The following is a 19,499-nucleotide window of genomic DNA, read 5'->3' as shown; positions in this document are numbered from 1 at the left end:
CCCTTTCTTAGCCACCCTGGGGGTTGCTACACCCGAGGGTGCATAGAACTAGCTGCCAGCCTGAACCGTGTCAGAACCATCTTTTAATGAGTCTAAGGAGAGCTGATGGAGGAAATGTTCCATGGTTTCAAAGCAGTCAGGAAACAGACTGTGTAACAGCACTACAGAGACCATTCCCATGCAATGGGTAAATAACATCAGCTGCATTAAACAAAAGCTGCTTCTATGTTGTTCTCACGTATTTGTTCGATCTTCTGTGCATAGCTACAGCCATGCCTACTCTGCCCCAGCGTATCCTTATGTTCCTTCCTGGTTTTGAATGGGAACTAGTTCAAGAGTGCTATCCTTTAAACGTGCTGCCCACGTTCACTCTGGCTAAGATGTGGGGGAAGTTTCTTCGGTGGATTTTAAAATCCTCTGGGGTGGATTTTCTCTGCTAGTGTTGTGACTTCATTTTTATTATTTGTGTTACAGCAGCACCAAGTGGCCTTAACTGAGATCAGAGCCCCAGTGTGCCAAGTGCTTTAGTGTGGGTTTGTACAAGCAGACCCTGTCCTGAAGATCTTGCAGTCTAACTAGGCAGACACAGGGTGGGAGGAGAAGCAGAAGCACAGGGAGGTGAAGTGACTTGCCCAAGGTCACACAGCAGGTCGGGGCGAGCCAGGAATAGATCCCAGGTCTCCTGAGGCCTACTCCTGTTCCGTGTGTGCTGGACTGGAAGACTTCTTCCATGTTTTTGGTTGGTTTTTTTTTGTTTTTTTTTTTTCCACTGAATGCATCCGATGAAGTGAGCTGTAGCTCACGAAAGCTTATGCTCAAATAAATTGGTTAGTCTCTAAGGTGCCCCAAATACTCCTTTTCTTTTTGCGAATACAGACTAGCACGGCTGCTACTCTGAAACCATTCTTCCATGCTGCCACTTATGTGTGGAAGGCTCTCCCTGAACTGATCTCTCAAGTCCTACACGCAGCACTGTCATGACACCTTAAAGAAACAGGCCAGCTAGTGATAAGGGCAGATGGCAACATTGGCACTTAATTTATTTTTGTACTGCAAATGCATCTCTTTGATTGTCTTTTTTTCTCCCACTCTGGGTTTTGCTTATTGGCTTTAGGCTGGAAGAGCTTCAGTGTGGGGATCTGGGTTTTCTACGTGTTTCTGAAGGACCTGGTGCAATGGAGCCCCTTTCCATGCTGGGGCCTCTCTGTGCTACTGCAAAAGAAATATGAAATAATACTTACTGAGAATATGGAATAGAACATTGTTACTTCCCCTTCTTTCGTCTTTCCCAGGAGCATCTTACAAACATCAAGACTGCTATGAGCTCAAGGAAAATAATAAGGGTATTTAGTTGTTGTGAAAGGTGCTGGTCAATCGCTCTGATGTTTCCCCAGCATCTCCTCCCAAGGTGTCTGAATCCTAACAGAGAGGGACTCCTTTCTAGGAGCAAGAGGGAAGCTCAAACTCTTTTGCAGACATTTGGAAAGAATCTGGTTCTTAGGTACAATGAATGGGGTAAGTTTACAGTGGTGACAACTTGTAGTAGCTGATGGCTTTTTTTTTTTTAGTCCTGCAATTTCCTGAACCTCTTTCTTCTAAAAAAGAGAGCTTAAGTTTTCTAGCCCGTGGGTTTGTGGAGAAAAGCTGGAGAACATGAACCCTAAAGGCTTGAAGCAGAAGCCACACTATTTAAAAAACAAACACACAAAAAACAACCCTCATGATTTCACAAAAAGAAAAGGAGGACTTGTGGCACCTTAGAGACTAACAAATTTATTTGAGCATAAGCTTTCGTGAGCTACAGCTCACTTCACCTCATGATTTGTGGGGCTTGACTCACGATTTTTAAATGTTTGAGGTTGATGATAATATGCAGCCTTATCCTGCGTGTAAGACCATTTGCAGAAACAATGACCTGTGCACCGTGGTCTGATCGGTTACTTTAACATCTGCTCAGTGGTTTGAGCATTGGCCTGCTAAACCCAGGGTTGTGAGTTCAATCCTTGAGGGGGCCATTTAGGGATCTGGGGCAAAAACTGGGGATTGGTCCTGCTTTGAGCAGGGGGTTGGACTAGATGACGACCTGAGGTCCCTTTCAACCCTGATATTCTATGATTTGTACAGCACTTGTGTTTCAACATTAACCAGTGACTATTTCTGTGTCTGTTCTGTTACCCATAGGGTGTAGCTCCAGCAGAGGGAGCTCTGTGCATCCATTGCAAGCCCTAAATCTCTTTAAAGGAGCAGGTTTCAGAGTAACAGCCGTGTTAGTCTGTATTCGCAAAAAGAAAAGGAGTACTTGTGGCACCTTAGAGACTAACCAATTTATTAGAGCATAAGCTTTCGTGAGCTACAGCTCACTTCATCAGATGCATATCGTGGAAACTGCAGCAGACTTTATATATACACAGAGAATATGAACCAATACCTCCTCCCACCCCACTGTCCTGCTGGTAATAGCTTATCTAAAGTGATCATCAGGTGGGCCATTTCCAGCACAAATCCAGGTTTTCTCACCCTCCACCCCCCTACACAAATTCACTCTCCTGCTGGTGATAGCCCATCCAAAGTGACAACTCTTTACACAAAGGAGCAGCCTCCGTTCCAAGGGCAATGAGGATTTCTGGGGACTTGGGGAGTGGATTAACATATCGAAAAGCAGCTCTTAAGAGTCCTGGGGACACGTCCTCCTTTCCTTTCCAATACGGATGTAAGTTAAGGGCTCACCTGACGGGTCTCATTCAGCTGGAGACAGAGACGGGTATTTTTAAAGCATCTCTCGATGTAGGGGGATTTTGTCATGGGTTTCAGTGAGACACTTAGTATGTCATGCTTTTGTATTTTCCCCTCCTTTATTTAAACAGAGCTTGCACTGGGGAAGGCCATTATAGAAAGGGGATCCAAAGTTTTTGAGGTCAGGAGGATAATATGTTTAGATGTTTCCAGTATAGCTGCAGCAGAATCTTCCTCTTGAACTCTGCATGGACTGAAGAGGTACTGCTAGCTCAGGCTGCATTACACCTAAGGGGAGATCAGTGCAGCTGTAAACCTACAGGCTGATCGCTGCACCAAGATGCACAATAAAATCCATTGATAAGGGGGAGCTGGAGGCGTGGAACAGCGTCTCTTCCTCCCCACGTGCTGCGTCTCCATGGCAGCCGCCGACACAAGGTTCCATTGGGAGAATGTAGCAATTTTCACTTTGAACCAATCAAAGCCCAGCGGGATGATTCAGCAGCCAATGAGGAGAGAGCTGGAGTGGGGCAAGAGGTGGAAGGTGCAAAGATCTACGCGTGAGCCTGGCGGTACCTGGTCGAGCCTGGCCCGGAGCCCAGGAGGCTGGTTCGGTTCGGTCTGGTACAGTCCGTGAAGTATCAGCTGTCGGTGAGTCTGACTATCTCGAGACTGATCCAGCGCCTGAAGTTCGGTCATGTGGGAGAGAGATGCGCTGCTCTGTACAAGATGAGGTGCCAGAACAAATCGGCCCGGCCCAGAAGTTATTGAACCTTTGAAGGGCTTCCCCAAGGACGGACTACCGGTTCCGAGCCGAACCGGGCCATATAACATTATTTGGAGAAAGAAGGTGAGGCCCAATTCAAACACTGCTGACAGCAAATAACTTTCTCCAGGAAAAGGGGAGACCAGAACCCAGCAGAGCCAGGCCAGTGCATCAAGCGAAGGAGAGATCAGAAGCAGAGGGCCAAGAGGAGGAGACTCCAGAAGCCATTAGAAACAGGTCAAAATACAGAAAGGAAAAAGCAACTGGAATCCGCCAGGAACTGGTCACGCTACCAAGGGAAGAAGGCACCAGAACTCAGCCAAACCAAGTTTCAGGGGTCAAGGAAAGGAGAGAGCAGAACCCAGCCACCTTATCAAGGAGCTGTGTAATTAGGATCCACCACAGACCCGGGTCTGCTTATTAGAGGAAGGGGAAAACATGGCTCGAGAACCGGGTCACATTAGCAGATGAGAACAAAATGGACTGAATGGCAAAAGACAACAACAGTTGACAGGGTTGATTTGTTGTGGAGAAAATAAGGCCAGGTCAACTTGCTTTGAGAGACTGGATTCAGCCGAGGAGTGAGTGAGGCTAATTAGGAGGTGGCTGAGCCAAGGCCAGAGGGGGCTCAGCCAAGGCCAGAGGGGGCTCGTTCCAAAGCCTGGTTGGGGTTTCTACGTGTAACCACGTCTGGTTTGTGTGAGGAGCCAGGAAGCAGAAGGAGAGATCACGTCGGACAATGCCAGAGATGACCCAGCCCAGCGATGTGCTAACACCACCTCCCACTGCCAGCACTTCCATGGAGGCCAATGTAGTGGCCATCATCATAGCTGCAAGTGAGTACCCGTCTGTCTCTTTGTGTTCCCTTCGTCTGTCTCTTTGTGTTCCCTTCGCTGGGGTGGGAAGTGAGGAGCAGTTCTTACTGCAGCCCCTTGCGGAGAACAACAAAACTCTCAAACGTGCCCCCCTCCCCCAAGGAAAAATCCCTTTTGTTCCCTTCTTCCTGGGCTTTCCAGGCTCCATTATCATCTTTTCAGCACTGGGATCTGCGGGAGCAGGGAGACTCATTTCTCCCCAAGTGCTGCATTTACCTTGTTGTGCCATGTCTGTGCAATCAGGGTTGGAAAATGCTACTTTCTTGAGTTGCTGTGAAAGGTACTTTGGGGGAGGGGGGGAGGAGAGAGGGAGAGCACCTTCCCCTCCCCCTACATAGCTGGATTTTCAGAGGGACCAAGCACCCCTCACTCCTGTTGATTTAATCAGAACTACAAGTGCACAGCACCTCTGAAAAACCAGTGATGTGCACGGAGAGTGTGTGTGAGGGGCGAGCTCCACCAGGTGCTCTTCTTTTGGGAACATTCCGGGTTTTTCCCCCTTTCTCTGATACACTTTTTGAGAGGCCCCAGTTAGGGGGAGAGAACTTTGCCTTTCCCTATGCCAGCTTGGGGCAGCTGTGCTTGCATTAATTGGTCTGCCTTGAAATGACCATCTGCTTACCTGGGTTTTATCATGTGGCCATCACATATTGTTCAGAACAAGTAGCATTGAAGTGCCTGGTTTCCAGGTGACCCATTAAAAAGCAGACACACTATTCCAGCCCATAAAGAAAAGGCAGGCAGCCCGTTCTGTCAACCTGTATTGACTCCATATGGTGGAGTGGGAAATAATTCCCTCTTGCCAGCTGGCATGTTCCATAAAGACTCCATCCGGGAGGAAGATTGGATCCTTTTGTCCACGTGGGAGTGTGATCTCTGAGTCAGGGGGTCTCACCTGAAATGTTTCACAAATAAAATCTGTTGCAGATCCCAGAGATAGACTGGATGAGACGCTACACTTTCTAAACATCGTATGTGGAAATAAATCCCTTTTTAACGTGCCTGCCAAAACCCGAGTCCTGAATCCCATATTTTTTGCTACTATATTGGCAAACACCTAAAGCTGCTTAATAGCAATACTAAGCCCTTCTAGGGCACCTTTCGCCAGATGATCTCACAAGGGCTTTACAAACGCAACTGTATTACGGTAAAAGGAAAAGGAAGACTTGTGGCACCTTAGAGACTAACCAATTTATTTGAGCATGAGCTTTCGTGAGCTACAGCTCCATCCTTGTGGGGTAGGGAAATATTACCCTCTGCATCCACAGAAGAAATTTGAGGCGGCGATGGAGGAAGGGACTAAGTGACTCACTTGAGGCCATGCAGCCTGTCAGTGTCAGAGCTGGGAATAGAACTCAGGAGTCCTGGTCTAGCGGTTTATCTCTCTTGAGGACTGTGGGAAATGCTCCTTCTTGTCCTGTGCTTTATGTGTCAGTGATCTAGCCAGGGAGATGCAGAACCCTGAGCTCTCTACTAATGTGCTGTGCTCATCAGCCTCTCCTGCTGTCTTGTGACCTCAAGCCCTCTGCTCCTGTGTAACTAACACAAGATCTCACCTTCCAGCCCTCTCCAGGTTGCAGGCATGGAAGTAAGGGAGAGAGAGAGAGCCCTTGTGTGAAAGCTAGAGCAGGAATGTGGTCTGATAGAGCAGGGGACTGTGGGGCCACGCTCCAGGCTTCTACTCCTGGCAATCTTCTGCTGATGCACTTCTTGACTTTGAGTAACTTGCTCATCCTGTTCCCTCGCATGCAAACAGCCTGTTATGAGCTGGGAGAATGAATGAGAATTAATAATAATTAATTAATTAATAATACCTAGCTGTTATACCGTGCTTTACATCAGGAGCTGAAGGGGTGTGAGATCCTCAGCTGAAAGGCAATGGTTTACTTGCTTGTTCTGATCCGTATTAGGGCTGGTTCCATTCTGCCCAAATGAAGGGTAAGTGGGCACGGAGTCAGTTTCAGTACAGGACCCCCCACAGCGGCACAGAAGGGATGCTTGCAGACAGAGATACCACTCCCCCATGGGGCTTTAAATGTCCTTGGAAAGGAGAGAGGCAGCTGCTCTTGGGAAACGGGCTGGCAGATAGTTATGTGTCGGCCACCTGGCTCCTTTCCTGGAGTGCCAGATAGAGAAAGAAAGGGGGAGGTTTAAGGAGCATCCAGGTTGGTTGTGAGCTGCTGGGCGTTCCAGGCCGGGTGGTGAGCTTGCTTGTTCTCTCTTCTCTTGGCAGCTGTTTCTTCATCTGTGTTCATAGTGGCGATATTGGTGCTGCTCCTGCTCTTGTACCACCGGGACCCCCTGTGCTGCCAGTTCCTCTGCTCCTGCCGTTTCTTTCAGAGTCCCAGCCACTATGTAAGTATCCTGCCCACCTGTCTGGCTGTCCAGCTAACACACTGCCCTGACCCTTGCTTGAATCTGAGCAAATCCCTGGCATCTCCGTGATGTGCTGGTTTGGAGATGAGCTGCGATTTGGAAACCATGCAGTAGCCTGGTTAGAGTACCCTGGTACGGCTTGGTCTACCAGCCAGTGTGGAAGGGCCTCGTTTTTTGCAGTGCGATGCCGGACGGTGGCTTGGCCCAGTTCATAGTCTTCTCTTGCTGAATGATCACGGAGGACTCCCATCCTCTCTGCTAATCACTCATTCTCTCTCCAAACAAAGTCCAGCTAGAGGCCCTTGCGCCCAAACCTGCCTGACTGTAGAGTTAGTGATCAAAAGCAGCCAATCGGGGGCACACCATGGAGGTAGGAGATGAGTATCCGAGAACACTCTGAGTGATTGACCTCTGCAGTGGTTGATTTTCACAGAGTAACAGAGAGTTCCCTCTCCTCTGTCTTTCATGCATTCATGTTCAGAGCCAGGCTTTGCTGCTCTCCTCTTCACAGGGAAAGGGCCACAGCAGGACACCCTACTGTGAAGCACAGTGGAAATAGAAGACAGGGCCACTCTCTGCCACTGGTATGTCAACAACTTGCTTTATGCACTGCACAGCTTGTGCTGAGGGAGCCAGCCAGAGCCGGAACCCCATTGCTCATGTCTAATGTATACCCAGCTTCAGGGGACAGCTTTAGGTCTTGACCTCCAATGCCAGCAGGGCTTGGAGCTCCAGAGGAGGGGCAGTTTGGAAGGGTATGAGGCCGATACATGCAAGGTAGGATGCAGATATGCACATGGGTACCACGTGCCAAGAAGTAATTTGAATTTTCCCCAGTCCTAGCTCCAAAGGGATATCCGCTCAGGGGAGGAGGGGCACTAGACTGAGAGAGAGAGAGAGAGAGAGAGAGAAACTTCTTCAGACAATGAAAGGCAAATGCCAGAGTCCGACTGAAGTAAGTGCCATCACAGGCTGAACTCCCACTAGCAGATCGTGCTGGAAACAATGGCTGCTTTGCTGACTTTCCCTGCACAGCAAGAGGGGGCCAGGAGACCCCAGCTGGATCACTTCACCCCTTTCCTCTCTGTTGTTCCGAGGAGGTGCGCTCCTGCTCGTGGAGGTTGGCCTCCTGTTGCCAGTGAGATGTGAATATTCAGCAGGCTTCAGCACACGCACCTGCTCTTTGTGGAGTCTCCATGTTCCCCTGCAGGGGAGAGCCCCCAGGAGACCCCAGCAGAATGGGTTCCTCCCCACAAGTAGTGAGCAGCTGCCCTCATGCATGTCAAGCAGATGCCAGTACAGTTGTGGTGAGAAAAGTGATCATGGCACCATCTCACGCCACAGATCTGCTCTTTCTGGCGATTCAGAGCCCTGCTTGGGTTTCTGACCATTGAGGTGGATTAGGCTGGGTAATAGTTTCCCAAGGGAAGTGGTGGGAAACCCTCTGTTTGGGAATTGTCAAACCAGTGTATTGCAGGAGCAGCCCTGTGTTTTTGGGGATAGGGATCAGGTGACCTGTTAGTTTGGCTTTGGGAGAGTGAGCTGCATACTATTCTGGCTTGTGCATAATCTAGAGAACTAAATTCTACTTCCCTCTTCTGTTGTCACTGCAGAGTGGTGATATGCAATCCAGAAAGAGCCCGATGTGAACCGCAAAAGGCACTCTTGCGTAGGGAGGGGCTGTTTGTGGTTTACATTTGAAATGTCACATCTTTTAGTACAGGACTTCAGAGGATCTTTGGAGGACCCCCAAATATCAGGCTGCACCTCTCCTTACCCACCTACTAAGAGGGGATGTGGATTCCTTTAGTCTGTATATGGCCTTGTCTTCGCTACAAGAAAGGTGTGTCCTTATCTCAGGGTAAAAGCTTTTCGAAGAGAAGGCTGCACTTCAGTTATCAGGTCAAGTTGGTGACTAGGGTTTATCTTGATCTCCAAACTCATGTGAAAACTGCAGGCTGCCTTCTGTGCACTAGAATTCTACATCCGGTTAATGACACCCCCTCCGTTTGTTTGTTTGAAGTGAAGACCAGGCTTGTATCTCTTCAGCTCTCCATGTGTTTTGTCAGGGTCCTCTGCAGAGACAGCAGAAGTGAGGAGCTGATATTTGCATGTAAACAAACAAGCAGGGAAATGTCTGTGGCCTTGTCCACACACACAAGTGGTACCATTTTAAGTCTACCACTCTGGTTAAAGCAATACCGTCCATCCCCCTTCCCCTACTGTGGACACAGTTATGTTGGTGAAAGGTACTTTCATATCAGTATAGCTTGCTGCCGTATGGGAAAGGGGAATAAGCTATATGGGTGTAATGCACCTTTATAAGTTCAATCAACTAGGGGTTGTACCAGTTCAACTATTTCAGTTTTTAAAAAATTGTACCCTGTACCAACATAGTTAAAGTGTACAAAAAGTATGTCGACCAGGTGAGAGAGTCTTTATGAGCAATAAAGAGCAAAAGTAAACCTTTGGTTTGCTTTGCAGTTCACCTTTACAGAGCCAGGGCTGATCTTGCAGGGCTGGCAATTAAGAGGAAAAAAACATGTTGACTAGTAAACGATCAGATTTTCTCTGAAGTCATTAAGAGACAATGGGATCCCCACAATGCCCTTTCTGCAGAGCCACTTTGTTGGAGAGAGAGCTGTAAATACGCTGATTCCAACAGGAAGAGAAACAAAGAGTGGATGAAACATAAAACCCTGACCACTTGTAATTGGTAAAGATCACATGACACTTTTCACAAGCGTGTGAGTGATTGGCCTTGGCCAAATTCCAGTGAGGGCAATTACAGTCTCTGCCTCCTCGCTTCACCTGGAGATTGCGTGGAGAAGTTATTCTTTGCTGGAAGAGATGGGTATAGTTGGAGCACATATCTGGGAACAGTTAACTGCCCGGAGCTCTAATTCTGGCCTTGCCACCAACGTCTTATTGGGGAAATTGACCAGAGTAGCTATTGCAGAATGGCGTCCTATGCCAGTGTTCTTAGTCCAGAGTAAGAGTTTGTCTACACTTGAAAGTTATATCAGAGTAAGGTAGGGTGTGAATTTAAAGTGCAGTTGCTATTGTGGAATAGCACCACATGTGGACACTTATGCCAGGATAAGAGTGCCTCATTCATGTGTGTTTAATCCATTTCCAAAGTGGATTAAGGAAAAGGAACTCTTGTTCTGGAGTGTGTCTACACCTGGAACTATCCAGAGTAACAACTGCACTTTAAATTCACACTGTATCTTATCTTGAAATAACTTTTCCTGTGTGGACAAGCAAATGACTTACCTCTCGTACTGGTTTTATTTATGCTAGGGGAAAGGTGCTTCCCCTCCTCTCCCCACCCCAGCTAGCTCAGTCAAACTAGCTTAACTTGATTGAAAACTCCATTAAACACTACCGTACTAAACACAGGGCTTGTACCGGTTCAAGTTGAGTTAATCCGCTTCTAAAACACTAGCATATGCATACTGCAATGCCCCACAGCGCATTAACTCCACGCTTACACAAACTCTGGAGTCCTCTTGCAAATGGACGACATTTGCTGCAAATGGACGACATTTGCTGCAAATGGACGACATTTGCTGCAAATGGACGACATTTGCTGCAAATGGACGACATTTGCTGCAAATGGACGACATTTGCTGCAAATGGACGACATTTGCTGCAAATGGACGACATTTGCTGCAAATGGACGACATTTGCTGCAAATGGACGACATTTGCTGCAAATGGACGACATTTGCTGCAAATGGACGACATTTGCTGCAAATGGAATTAGTTCAGTCTGTGGGTCGTATGCACACAACAGCTGCGCCTCGCTGTTGGCGTTCTTCAAGCTATCCCTGTGCGGTTGACCATTCCTGACCTGTTTACCTGTGTGCCCTCCCCTGCCCTGGTGTCAAGTTCCCAGGATGACCCTTCCCTTGTTTAAAAGTTGCCCTCCCCTGCCCCCGAGGCCAAGCAGCAGGGCTCATTGGAGAACGAGCCGGATGACACCTGAGAGCCAGGATCTGGTTGGGACTCGGACTGTGACTGAAAGCCACTCCCATTGCTGCAGGGCAGGACTCCGGCTCAGTCCTAGCCAGCAACTCAGGCCAGGACCAAAGAGGGAAGAGCCTCTGGAGTGGAGGGAACTTTGGGGTGTGAATAGCGGCCTGTCCGATGTGGTGGTGGTACTGTGTTAACTGAGCTCGCTTCTGTTCCTGGGGCCCCGTGGCTGCAGCAGATGTAAGCTAGGAAGCATTCCGAGTCTCCAGCCCCTGCCCCACTTCTCCTTTCTGCTCTTGCTCTCCGCTCCCCCCACCCCAGCCCCCCTCTATAGTCCCAAGATGGCGGCTGCTCCATGCAAGCACTTGGCCTCTGTTACATGCTAAAGCCCTGACCATCTGCCATTCCCAGGTCCACACTGTGGAGGGCACATACCCATCCGCCTGTTTTCCTTTCCCCTTCCCTCCGCTGTCCTGCCTGGGAAATTCTTGCTCCCCTCCCCTCGAAACACCTGTTCCTCATCTCAAAATGGTGGCTGGCAGCATTCCTCAGCCATAGCCTCTTCACCACCCCCGCCTACAGCAAAGTCAAATAATGAAAATCCGGGGTATGGGGCTCTGCATGTTGGTACGCTGTAGCTCCATGTATTTCAGCACCTATCTCAAAAAAAGGGAGCCCTTCCCCTCCTGAAATTCTCTCGCTGGTCATCCCAGGTCTGCAGAGTGACCGCCTTCCTCTGATCCAAGCCCAGAAACGGCACTGCCCAGTGTAGGGCGGATCCAGGAACTGCTCCTCTGGTACCAATTGCTCAGTGTCCTCCTCTTCTTCCTCACCTTTGGCCCGCCGCCGCTGAATCTCCTCCTGCTGCTGCCGCCACATCGGGCGCTCGGCGGTGAGCAGTCTCCACAGCCAAATGTGTCCGGCTGTGAGTTCTGAAATACAGCCCAAGCAGCTTCTATGTACTTGGGGCTGTCATCACAACGGGAGCATTGCTGCGTCCATGCTGGCCAACAGGAATCTGAAAATGGTGCTAGCCCACCCGCAAAGGAAACGGGGCGGTGAAGACATGGGAATTTTCAAAAGTTTGAAGCCACCTGACTTCCCACAGTTCACAGCGAAAACAATCCCAGGATGCACCCTGCTGTGCAGTGATGCAGAAGACCACATTATACCCTGCAAGAATCATAGAAGTGTTAGACTGGAAGGGACCTCGAGAAGTCATCTAATCTAGTTCCCTGCATTCAAGGCAGGACTGAGTAATAACTAGACCATTCCTGACAGGTGTTTGAATAACCTGTTCTTAAGTTCCTCCAATGAAAGAGATCCCACAACCTCCCTACGCAATTTGTTCCAGTGCTTCACCACCCTGATGGTTTAGGAAGCTTTTCCTAATGTCCAACCTAAACCTCCCTTGCTGCAATTTAAGCCCATTGCTTCTTGAATGCAACACCCTCAGTGCACAAGCTGCTGCTGTGGGTACATGCGATGCAAACTGAAAAACCCAACAGGCATTCCGTATGCACGCTACTGGTACAGCTTACATACAGCACTTTATCAGACACACTGCAAAAAGCTTTTCATTTTCCACCCCATCATCCCCTATCCCCTCCTTCCCCATGTAGACAAGACTACAGATTAACACCTTTCACTTCATTTTAGTAGGTTACGTTATAGCCTAGGGTAGCAGCACACATTATATTGTGCAGCCATGACGGGCAGGGAAATTTTGGCCAAGGGTTCTAGGGCAAACTGCTATTTTTTGTTAAGTGCCTTGAGGTCTTTAACATTCATAGAGAACAGACCCCAGGCTTTTCAAGTCATATCTTAAAGGCCCACACAGGAAACTCAACCTTTCCCTTTGTAAGGACAATGGGTGGAGTCCACCTTGCTGAAGTGTGAACCAGAGTCTTCCATGGAGGCCAGATATTTCCACCCAGGAGATGATGACTTAATGGTGTAGACATCAGGCTTAAAAGAAATAGGAATCAGGCTTGTCCTTTCTTATGGACAACTGGTTACCAGCCCTAATTCTGCTGGCCTGACCAGATGTGTGAATGCTGCCAAAGGGAACACACTTGTGAATGGTGGACACAGGGAGCAATAGCAAGCACTGAGCTAGGGATAGGGTAGAGAGTAACTGGGCAGGAAAGCCAAACAGAATGGGAGACCCAGGGGGGGAAATCTCAGGACTGTTTACAGAGCTGCACTGTTTCTTGCTGGGAGCGTGGAATGCCCTCTTAAGCCACAGGCCATAAGGTCTCAGTACTATAGTAGAGGTGGAAGTGTTATTGCCTGTTGTCAGCACACTGCGCACCTCCCTAACCCCCGGCACACTCACCGAATGCCAGAGATGGGCTTTCACCTTGTATTCATTTCTCTTCCTTTCCCGTCCCCTCATGCCATATAGGATTGTCCTCCTCCATACTTCAGCAGTAACCAGCGGCTGGTGGGACCCCAATCAGGAGCACAGCAATTGGAGAGCTCTGCCGAGAATCCTGGGGTGCAGGTGAGGGTACGGTGTTTTCCCTGATGGGGTGGGTAAGAGTGCTTTGGGGAGAGGGCTGTTGTATTAATTTTGATGGAATAAATGGGCCCAGAGAATCAACAGTCTTAACGTGACCCTGTTGCTGCCCCAACATTAAAGTTTTAAACAGCGTTCTGGGTGTGATATACAAAGAGCTCCGTCTGCTTAGTACCACGGCAAACACACCATTACAAATCTTTTTAACCCTTTATTAAAGATACAGAAAAGGAAAAACGGTGACATTTGCAATGTAAAGAACTAAGCGAGGCTTCCATTTTAACACCACCCCTTGTTCCCTTTCCCGTTAGCCACAGACAGATTTTGGAAGGACCCCCTCCTATTTATGATAGCCTTTGAGGTGGTATGAATGATGATCATAACTGGAGCTGTTAAAGTCTGATCCGATTTTCCTGAAAGACACAACAAGATAAACACACACCAGAGGGGGGAGGGAAAACCTAACAAAGCTAGAAAAGGCAGTCATCTGGGTCCCTCTCACATCAGGACAGTTTTCAGGGTGAGGACAAGGCAGGCCCAATGGTGTAATGGTGGATCTTGGAGTCCCAGGAGAAGGTGGAGGTTGCAGCGTGATGGTAAAGCTCACTTCCTGTCCACCCATCTTCAGCCAACAGTCGTCAGCAGACAGCTTCTGATTTCCCTCCCAAAGTCTTTGTCTTTTAAGGACCCCAAAAGGGAGTGATGGGCAGAATAGTCTATCCTCTCATTATTCAGCAATTAGGCCTAATTTCCAACACACCAATTTTGGCTCATTGATTTCCAGTCCCACACCCTTCTTGTGTGCCAGGCATGATCTTAACACGGTCCTTGTAGGCCTTTTTGTTTGTACCAGTTCAGCCTGTTTCCCTTTTGCACCTTTTCCCAGCAACTCTCATGGGTTATTGTGGTATTTTATGTACTTTACTAACTTCTTACACTTGAATTTACAATTAGGGTAAATTCCTAGGCCCAGTTATTACAACCGGGCAGCAAAGAGATCATGTCATATAGTGGAAGATGCTTTGGGTATGGAGGCTGGGGGAATCTTGGGGTGCAGGGGAGGGTATTTGGGTGTGGGGCAATTCCTGGGTGTAGGATCTGGATAAAATCCCCTTAGACATGGGTGCAGGATGCCAGAGAGAATGGTCCTATTACAAAAATGATTTGGGCATGAAGCTCCGGACTGAATCTCCTTGGTGTGGGTGCTGCAGGCCTGGGGTTGCAGTGAGAACTCTGGGGCACCATCATCATGGGGTGCTGGTGTAGGTGTGTTTAGACACAGGGCTCCACAGACAGTCTCTGGGGGGGTACTTTAAGCGTTGGCATCCTGAACAGAATTCCTGGGCTGAGGCATGCTGGGCCATGGAGTTCCCAGAAGACTAGGGGCGCTGATGGACTCGGACAGTCATATGACCTGTTTCCATGCTGGGTGGCATTGGGTATTTCTAGGGAGATGAACTATTCTGCATTGGGCCCCCCAGCAGCTATCAGCTCCCTCCATGGGAGCAGCTGCGCTTGCCAAGCTACGAGAGCGTGCGGAAGAAGGATCGGCAGCGGGAGATCCATCAGCTGATTGCCGAGAGGTTTGGACTGTGGGTGGACCCCTCCCAGGAGGTGAGTGGAAGGCTGTTTCAGCTGCCAAAATCCTGCCTCCAACTGTCTAGAAGCACAGCAGTGGTGCCATCCTGTAGGCCTTCCCCCAGCATTCTGCCGTGCAGTAGCAGAGGCCTCTGTTCTCTGTCTCTGAGGTTGCCTTTCTCTGATAGCATTTCTCTCTGGGAAAGGCACACCTGGGTTCCAGGAAATTCCCTGTGGTTACATTTCTACAGGTTAATGATTGATCCCTCCCCAGTGCATCTGCAGAGCACTAGGAAAGGGGACAGGGCTGCTGGTCTGAACCATCTGTTTGAAGATGGGAATGTGACTTCAGGATCTAACAGGATTCCAAGTCCTCCTTTCCCCCTCTCCTTATGCTGGCAGCCCTCCTCGCTGCTGCTACTGTTGAATGTCTTTTTCCCCTGCCTGGGCTTGTTCATAAGTTATTGGATTGTGAGGCTTTGCCTGGTGCTCACCTTCCAACCCTTAAGCCTCCCGCTCAGTAGACTAGTGAAAAGCAGGTGTTCTGTCTGAAGTGTCCACATCCAGGTGAGGTGAGCCCTGGGGCAGCACCCCAGGCAGGATAAGTCTGCTGTACCAAATGGCATCGGTTCAGTCTTGCCGTACCCAGGGTTGACTGGGGCAGACTGGAAATCTGAGACTCTTATAATACAGTGGGATTCCTCTGCTGACTTCCTTCCTTTAAAGGTTGAGCCATTAAGCCTGTCTCCAAAAAAGAATCAGTGCAGTTGACCCTAGAACAACATTTAGCCCTGCCTCCCAAGGGCAGGTTACACTTGCAGAGTGCGTTACATGCACTTACTAAACCTCCTAGCACCTTCTGAGGCAGAGAACCTGAGGCACAGAGAAGGTAAGGGCCTTGTCTCAGAGGGAGATGGGGGTAGAGCGGGAGTTCCGGCTCCTAGCTCTGTACCACGCACCTTGCCTCAGACTGATTCTCTGTGCAAAAGTGACAGGTTTCAGAGTAACAGCCGTGTTAGTCTGTATTCGCAAAAAGAAAAGGAGTACTTGTGGCACCTTAGAGACTAACCAATTTATTTGAGCATGAGCTTTCGTGAGCTACAGCTCACTTCATCGGATGCATGCCGTGGAAACTGCAGCAGACTTTATATATACACAGAGAATATGAAAAAATACCTCCTCCCACCCCACTGTCCAGCTGGTAATGTGGAGATGTTTTAAACACTTAAGCCCAGATCCCCACAAGTATTTAGGCTCCTAACTCCTCCTGATTTCAGCAGGAGCTAGGGGCCTAAATACCTTTCAGGATATGGGCCACAGATACCACAGTGAGGTGTGTATGAAAACCTGAGTAGTCAGCTCTGGCTTATACTTATAAATATAAGCAACAGTTGGCATTAAATGTCCAGAAATTTATAGGTGGGGGAGGGGCATATGTAGTGGCTAATCTTATTTTAACAGGAAATTAATAGTTTCACAGGGAAGGTTTCCTGAGGAAAGGTTTTTAAGGGGAACGCTGACAGATCCCTGAACTTACCAGCAAACGCCATAGCTGGGGGTGAGGAGACAGGCCCTAAGAGTGGGTGGGATGGGCTGTAATAGCTGCATTGGATTTCCACCATAACTCTTTAGAAACTGCCGTTGGCCTATAATCTCCTCCTGCACACTTATCTAGTTGGCAACGTGAAAAGTGCTGCTGTTCTAAGAAGAGTTTAATGGATGGCCCAGAGTATTTAATTTCAGAGCTGTGGCAATGGTGTGAAAGAACTCACATAAACCTGTTCTATAACATGGGGTAATCTTCACCACTGTGTTTCTGAGCAGTGTAATAATGGATTCCTCTTTCCTCTCAAATAGCTGCCACCTCCCTATGAGCAAGCCCTAAGGCATCCTCCAGCCCTCCCAGGAACTGGAGCAGTGTCAGAGTTACCAGATGGACACAGATTGCTGGACACATTCCAGGCTTCCATCAGCTACCAAACTCAAAGGAACACAGCTGTGTAGAACGAGAATCAACCCTGGAACACCTCTCCTTCCTTCTGTGGCAAGGACAGCAGGGCCTGTGATGTCTCTCCCTTCCGGCGGGGCAGAGTGGAACTTCATGCCTTCATTCAGTCACACAAGCAGCTGAGAACCACTTGTGCAAATCACAGGCAAAGCAGTGGACATTTCCATCAACTCACTCCCCTACAAGAATGAAGGTGGAGTGAATGCCAGGATCAATTTAGCAGCCATCTCTCTCCCAGAAACAGTGAACTAAACCTGAGGGGATTTCTGCTCCACCATTTTCACTCTAGTAACCTTATCTTAACCAAAGACCAAAATAATCCTCAGCCATTTCTGTTGTATTTGAGGGGGCAGAGCAAAGGTGATGGTCCACTCAGCCAAGGACTGTCTCTGGAGGAAAGGCAGGGAGCTGTTTCACTGTAACATACACCTCTGTGAGGCTGCAGCAGCTACTGTCTCACACTCAATTAAATCTCAGAAGCTAGGCCTCTCGTCCTCAAATGCTTTATCTTATCTACTTCTTATGTTAAAACATTTACCTTATCAGGTACCAGCGGGAATCCTGACCTGCAAGTGACAGAATTAATATATTTGTACTAGAGCTGCTATCAGCAAATCATAGCTCCATGCTCCACATTCCTCAGGGATTTAAAAACGCTACGTGGCGGAAGGCTTGTCAGTTCCGACAAGATAAAGGTTCACCAAGGGCTAGGACTCGTGGAGCAACTTGCTGTACAATCCCAAAATGCTGTAAACAAAGGCAGAGAACAGCCGCATTTCAGAACAGCATGAGCTGTGTGCCACAACGGGCAGCTGGGAAAGAGTTAATGTAACCACAGGGGACTTCACCCTGAAAGGTGCCAGGGTAGAACCATGCTGATGACAACCTAAATTACTCAGTTCCCCTTCATGAACAAATGGCTATTTGAATTCTGGAAATCAGATCATCTAATTTCCCTAGTGCTGATGTAATTGCAACTCAGATGTTCAATTACTTTTTTGTATTTCAGGACAAACTTTTAAAATGTTGTTTACAATGTTGTAGATAAAACACGGCCAGTCAGATCACAAGATGTCTGCTGTGTGACCAAGTGCTGCAGCCTGACAAGACTGAAGTTTTGTTGTTTGGATTATGCCTCTTTCACCCTTCAGCTGATGAGTATGATGCTCTCACAGACTTCTTCGCCCAGTTGGGAGTTACACACTTTTTTTGTGGGGGGTCGTTCCAAGAAGGGAAAGGAAAATTCTCTTCTGCAGTATGTGGAACCTAAACACAACAGTATAGTGCCAGTGCCTGAGAACCAGGAAGTGAAAATAACTAGGGACAAAAATAAAACCAACCAGTTTAGGTTTACGTCCAAGGTAAGTGAAAGTGCAAAATATAATTAGCATGAAGGACTCCCTAAAAAAATGATTTGACGTTTACTAAAGAGGCAGAAGGCAAGGATAAGGATTTTTTTTTTTTAAAGGCCCACTATGCTAGAAATTATAGGAACAGAAGTTTAACACCTTCTACTATTAAAATCAAACATTTTCAAAGTCAGCTGGCCTTATTTTGTCACTGGTTCCCCTGCCCTTGCACAATGCTGTAACATGAGCATTACAAACATGAGAGGGACTCAAAATCCAGACAAATTGCTTTAGAATGAAACTTTAGAAAGTCATGAAAATATTTCTGTTGACTGTAGGGTTTTATTTTTGGCCACAATGTGGCAGTTTCCCTTTTGAATATGCTCATCATGGCAGGATTGGACATGGCCATAATTCTAAAACTATTTTATGATTAATTCAGAAAAACATTTTATTCTCATTCTCTGAAGTTGTCTTTTGGACAGGGAGCTCCTAGAGTTTCCTCTGCTACCTAGAGGACGGGAGTTTTACAACAAAACTTCTTGCAAAGATGCAGGCTTCACGCAGTACAACCAGAGCTCACCGTGTGAGCAGAGCTGGTTGTTTATGTCTCCCTAGACTTTCCCCTCAGATGATAACTACAAACAGTGGAGACAGCTCCTTCTGGTACTTGTTTGTGCCAATAAACTGTAGTGTTGGGAACCCAGTAACTCCTTGCATGCAGGTTTATAAATGTTATCAATATGCTGCAAATTCTTTCATTAAGAGGAGGGGGAGAGACAACAAGGATTCAATACAGCCTCTGATCCCCACCACAATTCGCTCTCGCCTATTAGAAACAATGCTTATAGTTAGCACACACCAAAAGGCATCATCGTTAGACTGACTCAGTAACTCCTGAGTAATGATCCTGATGCTGGAGCCTTCAGCAATCTTGAGCCTCAGTTTCCCCATGTCTCATGGGAATAGCTGCTTTCCTATGTCACACGTTATGAGAATTCATGTTTGTAAATGTCTGAAGATGTGATTATCATCATCCCCATTTTACCAATGAGGAAACTGGGGCAGAAGTTGAGGCCCAATGCTGCAGAGTGAGTTGGTGCCAAAGCTGGGATTAGAACTCAGGTTCCCAGTCTTGGACTGACTCCCTCCCACACCCCACAATTCCCTTTCCGGAATTCCCAGTGTACAGCAGGTGCAGTTAGGACAGGAGCCGTTCCAAGGAATGCTGAGAATCAAAATGGCCGTACCTAGAACTGGATAATTCCTGTGCAGAAATTGCAGTATATCTGGCTGGATTGGAGCACAGCTGTCCA

General features: G+C 48.0%; 1 protein-coding gene across 2 annotated transcripts; it reads left to right on the top strand.

Annotated features, from left to right (window-relative positions):
• The first annotated feature begins 3,274 nt into the window (after positions 1-3,274).
• On the top strand, positions 3,275-19,459 carry LOC311530960 (uncharacterized protein). 2 transcript variants are annotated; one of them, XM_084648027.1, is made up of 5 exons: positions 3,275-4,335; positions 6,632-6,729; positions 13,135-13,233; positions 14,698-14,862; positions 16,684-19,459. In XM_084648027.1, exons 1-5 carry the CDS (start codon positions 4,239-4,241, stop codon positions 16,828-16,830), a joined length of 606 nt encoding a protein of 201 aa, XP_084504153.1. In that variant the 5' UTR covers positions 3,275-4,238; the 3' UTR covers positions 16,831-19,459. The 2 variants fall into 2 exon arrangements, with proteins under 2 accessions (XP_084504153.1, XP_084504152.1); XM_084648026.1 differs by having other exon boundaries at positions 6,608-6,729.
• The last annotated feature ends 40 nt before the right edge of the window (positions 19,460-19,499 follow it).

This window comes from Lepidochelys olivacea (genome assembly GCF_965140295.1).
Source record: "Lepidochelys olivacea isolate rLepOli2 genome assembly, chromosome: 14".
Taxonomy (NCBI): Eukaryota; Metazoa; Chordata; order Testudines; family Cheloniidae; genus Lepidochelys; species Lepidochelys olivacea.
The sequence above is the reverse complement of the archived record's forward strand: the minus strand, read 5'-3'. Positions and strand labels throughout refer to the sequence as shown.